The following is an 11,463-nucleotide window of genomic DNA, read 5'->3' as shown; positions in this document are numbered from 1 at the left end:
GTCTTTCTCTTGCTTCTTCTCCTAGATTTTTTTTTATTTTTAAACGTTTCTCCCTCAGTTTTTTTTATGTTGTTGTTTATACTATTCTCCGGACTTCTTCCCTCCTGTCGTGACAAGCTATAAATCGACGCGGAAAATGTGTAAATATTATTATACCTTGAAAAAGACGGGGCTCTCCCGACGCAAACGTCGGCTGAATGAACAGTTATCTTGATGATATGTGGGGTTTAACGTTCCAAAACCACCATATTATTATGAGAGACACCGTAGTGAAGGGCTCCAGAAATTTCGACCACCTGGGGTTCTTTAACGTGCGCCCAAATCTGAGAACGCGGGCCTACGGCATTTTCACCTCCATCGAAAGTGCAGCCGCCGAAGCCGGGATTCGGTCCCGCGACCTGCGGGTCAGCAGCCGAGTACCTTAGCCACTAGACCACCGCGGTGGGGCAACAGTTGTTATCTGAAAGCGCATTAACATCCATATATATATATATATATATATATATATATATATATATATATATATATATATATATATATATATATATATATATATATATATATATACATATATATATATATATATATATATATATATATATTTCTCATATTTTGTATACGGACACGTGTCGGTTTAATCATGCATGCTTATCTATATACTGATAAAATTCTTGCACACTTTTCATTTCTACCTTCCCACAGGTGCCCCACAGCCAGGCATAAGGGCCAGCACGCTTGGCCTTATAGCGGGCTTCCTGGTGAAAGCAGCTGAGGATTGCATTACTTGCGACGACTGCATCGGCAAAATCAAGGCTCCCAGCTCATCTGGACCAGCTACTGCTGTGATATTTAATTTAGACAGGGGAGGGCTTTCATACCCAACGATCTCATTTCTTTCCTTTGTGAGCACTCTAGAAAGGGCCGCGGAAGCATTTGCGCCATTGGCCATTTCCAAAAAGAGGCCGATGGCACTTTTTGTGCAAACTGTGCTACCTGCAGTGGCCTTGAACCCTCTTTTCAGCCATAAAGGCGCTACTAGCGAGCACCGAGAAGCCATGGCGCGGCTAGTGTTGCAAAAATTTAGCCGTCCTTTCTTCTCAAACTACGTGCGGGACAAAACAGCCAAAGAAGGAAAGAGAAAGAGAATAGCCGAAAAGCCAAAATCTCGCAAGATTTTAAAAGTTTAGTTGCATGCCTCCATTGTATCATGTACGCGCCCAGAACCTTGCTAGCACATTTTATTGAACTATGACCCAAATGCACGCAGCTCTGTACGCGTACATATGTTTTTCTTTATTGCAGACACAAGCCGTCACTGTGTGCCAGCAAGTAGGATATTCTTCGAAAGTGCAGAAACTTTGTTTGAAACATCAGCTTTAACTGGCATATTGTGGCACGCATAAGTAAAGCGACAAATGTGTTTTGTTTCATTTTGAAGTGCTGTAACATTGCTCGAATCACACGCATACACTCGCCAAATTCTTTTAGCAGAAACCTTGATATCACTTTGAGGGATCTGCTTTTCATTGACAAACGAGTATAATGGCACATTTTCAGCATGTGTACGCGCCCCAACTGCGGGTGTCGCCCTTGGGCGCTATCAATCAAACATAACCACTAGTACAACAAAGGCGGTACTATTCCGCCCTAAAAATAAGTCTGTTAATGAAAACATACATTTCAAGTATGGCGATACTATTATTGAGTTAGTAAATTGTATAAAAATTCTTGGAGTTACATTTTCGAGCAATATGCTTTGAAACGATCGCATTTACAGTGTGCTGGGTCAGTTATCTCGCGTAGAGGGCACGGTGTACAGTGGCAAAACTGTTCTACTATACAAGGTAAAATTCTTACTTTATAAATGACTGTTCTGTTGGCATCTTGCTTATTGTTTCTTGGTATGAAGGACTACGACTAACACGCGCTTACAAAAACTGTACCTGATGCAAAAGACGTATATTAGAATAATTTTTTACTGGTCGTATGATGCTCGCAGAAGTGAATTGTTTCAACAGGCTGGAATACCACCCCTACATCGTCTCTACGATTTTAAGTTAGCATTGGTGGTCAGGCGTCAATTTCAAGAAAGTCGACATTATTTGTACGACCTCTCGAAACTGCAGCCAAATAATTTGTTCGAAACATGACATAAAGAAACATGGAAAATAAAAACTTCGAGAACAAACTACTCCACAGATAGGTTGTTCTACACAGTTTCTACGTTAATTGATAAATATGTGAAAGCTGGCATAGATTTCTTACTCTGTACCCGAACTCAATTGCACGATATACACATGTATAGTTTTCAAGATTTCTTTGCAGTTGCTACATTGTTATCATGGTTGCTATTTTTATTTTTAGAATTTGAACTTGATATTTTTGTAATTGTTGCTTAGATAACATTGCTAACTGTTTGCCAGTGCTGTCGTGCTAAAGGCGTCTGTGGGCCTATGTCAAGCTGCCTCTTTCGAAGAGCAGCTTTTACCTGCCGCTGTCCTTCATCAAACTATTGATGAAAAATAAAACATTATTATTATTATTATTATTATTATTATTATTATTATTATTATTATTATTATTATTATTATTATTATTATTAACTATGCTCGACAAGATGATGATAATGATGACGATAAAAACTTTATTGGGGTCGCAATGTGTTGCCCTCGATAGGCACATCACTGCCTTTACCATATCGTCTCATCGCACGGACATATAAAATCATAGAAACGCGCATCGGCCAGCGCTCCCCGTTCCAGCAGACAAACTCCCGTAGCGAAATTTGACGCACAATTTTTGTTGTGTAGGTCACAGTAAGAGTTAAAGCTTCAATTCCTGTGTCTCTCCTTGATATGCGTCCGTGGGCGTATGTGCATTATTCTCTTCTATCAATTGACTACAAGTGTAACACCTGTCCAGGGCGAGTGTCCAAGGTAAGTGCTCAACAGGGGCACTGCGTTTCACCTGACGCGTCCTAAACAACCTAAAATCAGTTTGATATTCTATTACCAATGAGTACATTATTAGTCAAAAGCTTTATGAATACTAAATTGAAGTTTTTTTAGGCTGGAATGGCAAAAACAACCATGCAGCAAGACATTTCTACGCAAATATACAGCTTTAGAAGTCAATCAACCAGTATAGCCTAACTACTAAAATGTAACACATAGCACACGTTAGCCTTTTCAGCAAAAAACAATCACACGTATAGGCAGTTTGTCACAGAAGCAGACGCATGGTATCAGTCCGTCGCCCTCCTGCCGGCCGCACAGTAGCAGACGAACAGGTTATAGGTAGCGCCACCTACGGCGAGCGATTGAACGAGAGCGGGGACACGCGCTCCCATAGGAACCCCGCTATCTGAACAGGTCAGGAGTGTAGTAGGTCATGCGCATGGCTGCAGCGAAGGCGGGAGCAGCGTGAAGTGTCACCACAGAACACCTACCGCTCTCGTCGTTGCATTTGTCGCCAGCTGCTCTTGAGGCCCCTGCTCTGAATGCAGCTGCGGTGGATCAATTACTATGGGGCTTTATTGCAAGAGCCGTGGGAGGGGCTGCTGGCTCCAGGTCGCCGCGACATTGAGGACGACAGCACGAGTCCCATCCCAAACCGAAACGCTCAGCAGGTTAGTGCTGGTAACGTCGCTTCGCGCGGGGCCTTTTGAGCTCGTGCATTATTGTGCACAAATAAAGTAGAGTTGGGAGTGATCGATCACTGCACGACTCATCTGATGTGCCTGCAGGGCTGCCATGTCGCTCAGTTGGTGCATCACCATAGGCACACAAGTATTTTGTGTACTCCGCTCTGTTGCGTGAGTGCGAGCGCTTTCGTGTGCGAATGCGTATTTTACGCAGTTAGCGCAGCGGGCCCTACTTTCGATGCTTGCGTACTCGCTTGCCGTGGTTTCGTTACTACGAAGGACAAATATTCAACTTGAGGCGCTTGCGTGCAGCGACGCAGAAAAATGGGCGTGTTTCTGTGGCGGGCTGCGTTCTCGAGAAGGACAATCCGGATAATTTGGGAAAGTGACGGAACGCTCGCGAAGGCCTCTGTATTTTTCGTCGAAAGCTGTGCCACCCCCCTTGAAAATACGGAAATTTGTGCTCGATTCGTTTCTTTCTAATATTATTATATACCCTTTGCTCTGTTGAGGATGTACTTTTTTAAATAAAACACAATAACCATGTAAACTACACGGACAAACTGCTAGTGTTTTCTTGCAGTGTCTTTTCTAGCCAAAGCACACATTTAATAATCGAAGATATCAGCTGTAACGCAGCTTTGTGCAGAAACTACTTGGCAAAACGATCATGTTTTTTTTTTCGTTTTTTTTTATAATTCATAAGATTCCTCTCTTTGCTAACGACGATGTCGCAGAGCAATATCTACTTTACGTGGCATTGTTTGTAGTAACAGTTGAAAGCACCCTAGTTGCAAAGGTGTCTAGTCGATGCTGTTACACGAGCAACCTGTCCCAGCTGGCCGCGCAGGCTACTTGCCTAGGAGTTGCATTGCAGGTTGATTACTCGTGACGATCATCTGGTGGCAGGTTTGTTCTTTAGATAGTGATAGAAACTTTTTCGCATGCGAAATCAGGAAGTGCCCATAATTCACTACGATAGTCATTTAATGTTATGTGAACACACAAACCAGATGTGAATGCGAAATCAGCAAGTGCCCATAATTTACTACGATAGTCGTTTAATGTTATGTCAACACACAAACCAGATGTGAATCCAAGGCAAAAACCTATGCCTTTCTGTATATCTGGTTTATTTTATCTGTTCGCATGCACCTATGTATTTTCAAGTTCAGGATAGTGACACAATTTTTTGCCAGTTAAGAAATTTTCACCAGTTCACACTTAGATCATGTGCATCAAATGATCACCACAATAAAAATATTTTGATGTAGTTATATCTTGTATTTATCTAATCGGACACAAGTTTGTTCTTTTTATTCACTTTAATATATATCTTTCCATTTGATTGTTGTGCCTTATATCTTCATCCACTGAAGTTCAGGCCACAGATGTTGAAGGGATGTCAATGTTCACATTGGAATCAAATACGACCCTTCAGATTAGCAAATACCTACAACCAATCACGTGGCTTGGTGACACAGAAAAGGAACCTTAGTATTCGTCATGCGTTATGTATTTATTTACCATCCCGACATACGAGTCTGCTTTCTCTTTCTTATATGTCCAGTTTTGTTGGTGAAATTCTACAGGTTGTGCCACAGCATCTGCTGTGGTACTTAAGCACGTAGTGTGTCGGATTGCTAAGCTTAGAATGCAGGTGCAACTCCTGGTCACATTTGGAACTGAACTAAATGCAAGAACACTTGGCTGCATTGTTCAAGAACGCTGGGTGGTAAAATAATTCAGGTTCTGCCCCTTACCTGGGGCATATCTTATAATAATCATATCATGGTTTCCACTTTGGCACAAAAGTTATTATTATTTTTTCCCCTTAGTTTGCCCTACAGTGTCGACACCCTTCACATGAAATTGTGCAACTGCGTTTCCAGTGTGGTTATGTTTGACTGCTTTGCTTTCTTTAAACAACTACTATGTATAAACAGTACGTGTTGGAAGATTAGTAAGAGTGTCGCTGATGTTATTTAAAGTGGTCAAGCTTTGGCTCTTTTTTTTGCTTTTGGGCATAGGAACTGTTGAAAACATGAGTGCTGAAAGTCATGCTCATGTCTTCAACTGAGGTATTAAATGAACTAAATCTATTGAGCTTACTGACCTGTTCACTGTACATCTCCAGCTTAGCTTCCATTAAAAAAAAAACACCAGAAAATAATCGTAAACTCTAATGTAAAGCTGCATTTCTTAATGGTTCTGCAATAAGAAAATGGCCACCATCACGGCTGAAAGCTAAGCTTAAGATTAAGCAAGAATGCGAGACGTATTACAGCGCCACCTGGTTTTGTCATGAATTTCGACAACATCAAGTTGGATCTGGTTTATTGCCTACGGTTACAAAAACAGAAAACTGCATTCTCAAGGTATCTGACACAACTCGGAAGCTTCCAGAACTCTTTCACTGAAACAACTCAAATACTATACCAATAGCAGCTTGACTTGGCCGAGTTGGTGCATATTCGGATAGGTTTAGCACAATTAAGACGAAGACAGGAGTCACACAGATGAGCGTATGTGTTCTCTGTGTCTCCTGCCTTTGTCTAAATTGTGCTAAACCTATCCAAATACTAGTTACTTCAATATCTGTTATGGCAAACTGATACCTTGGTACCAATAGCTTCAACATGAAATTTAAAAAAAAGTGAAGTCTGGCTTTCATTCTGAATACCGTGGCAATGAGCATTTACTGGCAAATGAATAAAAATCGCTGTTTTTAAAACGTAGTTTTCTCAGCTAGACTTCACTTAGTACTGTTGCTTTTTAGTGTCCTTGCTTATTCATTCATTCATTTTTATTTCCTTAAGAACCCCACTGGGGGTTATTACATAAGGGGTGGATACACAGGAAAAGAGAACATTGGAACACGTTAATTTTCGCAGCACAGGTGATTTGTAACGTTTGTCGCGAAGGATGATGGGCAGGTGGTTGAAGCAATGGAGCAGGGAAGGTCGTTCCAATCCTTGACGGCGCGGGGAAAAAAAGAAGCGGAAAAAGTGGCAGTTCTGTTGCGATAACGGGACACTTGAAGTGGATGGCTTGTGCGGTGTGAAATGTATGTCGGGGGGAGAATGTAAAGAGCTGCATTGAAAGAAGAATGAAAAAATTTATGAAAGAGAGAAAGGGTGGCGATACGGCGGCGAACAGAGAGGGGTGATAAACCGGATTGTGCTTTCAAGGATGAAATGCTGATGTCGTATGAGTACTGGGAGTGAATGAATCGAAACGGCGCGATTTCGCACAGATTCGAGGTCGTTAATGAGGTATGTTTGGGGCAGGTTCCATATGGGAGAGGCATATTCGAGTTTCGATCTGACGAGGGACTGATATGCCAGCAACTTCACATGTTTTGGTGCATGACGTAAGTGACGCTTCAAGAAGCCCAGAGTTTTATTTGCCGATGAAATGACGTTAGTAATATGCGCATTCCAAGTGAGATCGCGATACAATGTGACACCTAGAAACTTGTAGGATGGTTGTGATTTTACAGGGATGTTGGGGATATGATATGAAAAAATGAAAGGATTCTTACGGCGGGTAAACATAACAAGTTTGCATTTGTTAGGGTAAAGAGACAAAAGCCAATTACCGCACCATTCTTGAATGTGGTTAAGATCGTTCTGGAGAAAATTTTGGTCATGAGTGTTAGTTACTGTCCGATAGATTACACAGTCATCTGCAAACATGCGGATTTTGCAGGATACGCTGAGGGGTAAGTCGTTGATGTATATCAGAAACAGGAGGGGGCCAAGAACTGAACCTTGAGGTACGCCTGATGTTACTTTGAGGTAACTGAGAACGGTTAGTTAGAAATGCTTTGATCCAATTTAGTACACTTGGGTCTAAGTTTAACTGGGATAGTTTTAGCATTAGTCTTTGGTGGGGTACTGTGTCGAATGCCTTTGCGTAATCTAGAAAGATTGCTAACTGTACCGTAACAACTTGAGAACTCAGGAAGTGCTTCTCCACAGAAACATGCTACACAACTGATTTTTGTGTTATTCTATGTCTCCAAAAGTATTGCAGAATATTGTTGCGAGAAATGCTGATAAATGAGTTTGCTTCTCCCAAATTGAGGTGGCATCGAGTGAATTTGCTTACTGGCACTACTTTACAATTCACCAGAAACACCAGAAAATTGGACTGTGGCACGTTTACTTGCCACTGATTTCTAGGCTGTCACTGACTATATAGTAAAACAGGGCAGTGGTCCACCACAAATTTTCACTTGTCTACAAAACATAGCTGCAAAAGCATGGTAAACTGGGCCTTTTGGTAAATGTTCTTGGTTCAGCAGTGCAAACAAAAAAGAAAAACAGACAAGAACACTAAAGAAGAATATACAAACAGGTGCTGACTATCAGCCGAAGGTTTATTCCAAAAAACAAGCTAATATAAAAGTCAACTCAAGAAAATATACATACACTGCATGACAGATTAAGGGAGGAAGGAGATAATTGCGAGGAGGACCTACATCAAGAAAAACCAAAGACGTATCAACCATGGCACCCTTCAACCCTTCAAACAAGTCCACTATAGCTTGTTTTCATGCAGACTCACAAAAAGAATGCTTACGCATAGCTGCTATTGTTTGTGCTTATGCGTAGACTCAAGTTCACGCACCGTTTAACCTTCATGTTGAAAACGACACTGAGGTGTCCAAAAAGAGTGGTGCGCACCCACCGTTTTTGCATGATGCTGCTGAATGAAGACCAGTGTACCTTTTCAGAGAATTATCCAAGTTTTACATTTAAAGAGTGTCCTGTTTTGCCTACGTATGCATGATTGCATGAAAGGGTATTGAGTATAGACAACATTATATATACAAGATACATGACTATGTGCATGCCTAGTGATACGTTTTTCCTGTGAGACATCTTGCCTATTTTCCACACGGCGGTCTACCTTTGCACATAAAGCACCTAACTACTTCTAGTTTTTCACAATTAACACTGGGACATCATTTTAAGATACAACCTTTATTAGGCGATGAGTAAAACTACTCATAGAAAAAGAACAAATTTTTCTCATCTTCTCAGCCAAGACAAAGTCATCTGCTGAACCTTTCTCAATTTTCTTAAACAATTTTGCATTTTGCACAGACCTTTGACAATAAATTCAAGTCAGAGGGATGTGATTGTGCATCTATTTAGCTTCGCCGTGTTTTTGTAGTCAGTTTGAACGGTATTTAGCGAGACTCGTCTATAAAAAGACACGAACTGTATGCGATATTCTGTACTATGGGACACTACATATATGCGCTGCAGTTAGTGCACAACGCTCTGGTAAAACTGCCAAATGCAAGTTTTAAAGCCGCAATGCCAAGCAAACGAAAAGACCTAGCAATATTCAGCCCCTCTGAACAGCAAAGACGCTGCTTGAATTCTTCCCACCGTACCTCACTACCTGCGTTGTCCAGAAAAGAAAACTGAATCTCTGGAAAAAGATTTGTTGACATTTCGCTAGTCAACACTATACAATTCTAAGCCTGTACTTCCCATCATTCCCATGTTGGTACAATGATTCCAGTGGCAGTTTTCTCTCTAGGTTATTGTATGAAACTCTATGCAACTGGCAGTCTTTTTTATTTTGCTATACTTTCTCTTCTTCCTTTTGTAGGCCCTGCAACAATGCTGTGAGACAAGTGCAAACATGTAAGGCTATGGTTTGGGTCCACCAAGACGGGCAGCAGCGTTTGGGAGATGGATTTGCATGAATTTTGCCTGATGGGTGTAATGAAGAAACATGGACAAGCCTACTCTTAGGAGAGACGCCGTGAAGAGGTGTGACTTTCTTATTAACTCATTAATTGCTCGCATAAGATTTTGCCTTTCTATTAGAGAAGTTGCTGATGTCTGTAACACTGTAGAAATCTTTGCTTGATTAACTTCAGGTGCTGCATTTCACCACATCTGATGTTCCAGGGTTATTGATCAGATGGAAACTCCCGCCATGCGACTACTTGAAATCTGAGGCTACCTAAATTTTTTATCTCTGGCAAAGTTTGAATGCCTTGTGCCGTGAAATCTGTTTGAGTCCTCTAAGGTTTTATTTCAGTGTGTGATCCCAAAAGCTTGTTTCAACAGATCTTTAAAGCAGGCAGGTACGTGGTGACACTGATTCACCGACTCTCTATCCAGTCAACATGTACAGAAACAAGTCGCTCACTTAGTAAACTGTTAAAACTCTCCCCCCTTCCCCCCCCCAACATTTTCTGCATGCATATCCTTGTACCATCATGCCTGCATTTTTGTGCGCTGTTGATGTGTAACAGCTAGTGCAAGAAAAATAAAAAAGTAAGTCTATTAAAAAGTTTGTCTGTTTATTTGCGAAATGAAACACTTATTCAGTTTAAAGTGATTTGAACTTCCATAAGTGTGAAATATAAAATATTGCAGTCTCTCTAGCTTGTGGCTGAAACTGTGGCTTCTTATTCTTGCTTGCATTTTAGCTTTCCATTTACACTTCCCACTGCTTTGTCTACAATGTGCTGTCAGATCCTTCGAGTCAAAGCGAGTTGCAACATTATTCGAGGTATTACCTGTCATCAGTTCCACTTGTATCAGTGTTCTTCCCAGTTAAAATTAATTTGCAGAAAATTATGATGCCTTCATTAATGACATAACCTGCAAATAAAACATGAAAGAAGTGCTGTGAATATTCTAAAAAAAGCTCTTTTATTGGGCTGGTTGGCATATTGCTGAATTGACTTGAAACTAAAATTACACAACTAGGAACGAAGCAGAGCTTGTCTCCTCCCATCTTTGTCTCATTCTTAAGGCTGTTCTTTCTCAAGTTAATCTCAATGGTAATCAATGCTTGCCTATTGTGTCGCTTTAAAGTTTGTTTTTACAAGGCATCAGATAACTTTTATGCATGGCAAGAAATTCGGCAGAAACCAGGTAGTGAAATCCTGCTATTATTGAACTAAGAAATTTAAAAACTTTATTGAAAAGTGTTTTGTACACTTTTCCACCTTTTTACAGACATTTGTATTCTAGGGCAGCACTATACAATGTCTGTACACGTCTGAAATGAAGATAAAGCCACAAATCTTATCAAGTGCTACTGTAATGTTTTGATTTAAAGGGATTTGATTAGTGACTACATAATCAATGCAGTTTCTCGGTAGCCTTTACTAACCTCCTCACAGGTATTCCGTACTCTTTGGCATATTGTCTCATGTATTTTATGCAGTGCATCAAGAGCTATGGAAGTGGATGAAAGTTTCACAGAGTAATTAGTGGTACAAAATAGGCAAAATCATCTCCTTTCTCATAACACAGCCAGCTGTTATCCTGTTCATATTATCACCCTCATTCACCCTCGTGGACACTTTTCGAACTGGGCTTGCCTGGCTTGCGAAGAAGGAAACAAAAAACCCATTCTGCCTTTCCCGTGGCATGTAATACAGCCATGTTTGCCAGAGACGATTGTTGTAGTACTCTTTGCAGAATGTAGCATGTTTTTGCAACATGCTTAAATTGTTCAAGTAGCTTTAGGTGCCCTTTAATTTTGGAGCTCTTTCATCAGCTGCCTGGATGAATTAAGCACATGCTCGTCATATAGATGTAGCAGAAGCACATTTCACGTGGCATCTGCAAAGGTGTTGGTGCTGCCATTACCACAGCAGCAACCATGTTGCAGAGGAAGTTGAAAGTACAGTGAGAAGAAGCAGACAATCTTCAAAGGCTTGAATAGGTTCCGTGTCACGGTTAATGATATAAAGCCAGTGTCTATGCTGAGAAGCTTGAACCGTGCACTCGAATTTTTTAATGAAGTTGGTTTGTTTCATCTATCTGTTCTAA

At 40.8% G+C, this 11,463-nt stretch overlaps 1 protein-coding gene across 3 annotated transcripts in view; it reads left to right on the top strand.

Annotated features, from left to right (window-relative positions):
* The first annotated feature begins 2,883 nt into the window (after positions 1-2,883).
* LOC119161012 (Metallophosphoesterase) overlaps positions 2,884-11,463 on the top strand; it is a 115,029-nt gene continuing 106,449 nt past the window's right edge. For all 3 annotated transcript variants that reach the window (XM_075880111.1, XM_037413326.2, XM_075880110.1), the window contains exons 1-2: positions 2,884-3,628; positions 9,275-9,438. In XM_075880111.1, the coding sequence (XP_075736226.1) occupies positions 9,401-9,438 (38 nt within the window). In that variant the 5' untranslated portion in view covers positions 2,884-3,628; positions 9,275-9,400. The remainder of the gene's footprint in view (positions 3,629-9,274; positions 9,439-11,463) is intronic.

The sequence above is a fragment of the Rhipicephalus microplus genome, chromosome X (assembly GCF_043290135.1).
Source record: "Rhipicephalus microplus isolate Deutch F79 chromosome X, USDA_Rmic, whole genome shotgun sequence".
Lineage (NCBI taxonomy): Eukaryota > Metazoa > Arthropoda > Arachnida > Ixodida > Ixodidae > Rhipicephalus > Rhipicephalus microplus.
This window is presented reverse-complemented; position numbering and strand designations above follow the sequence as displayed.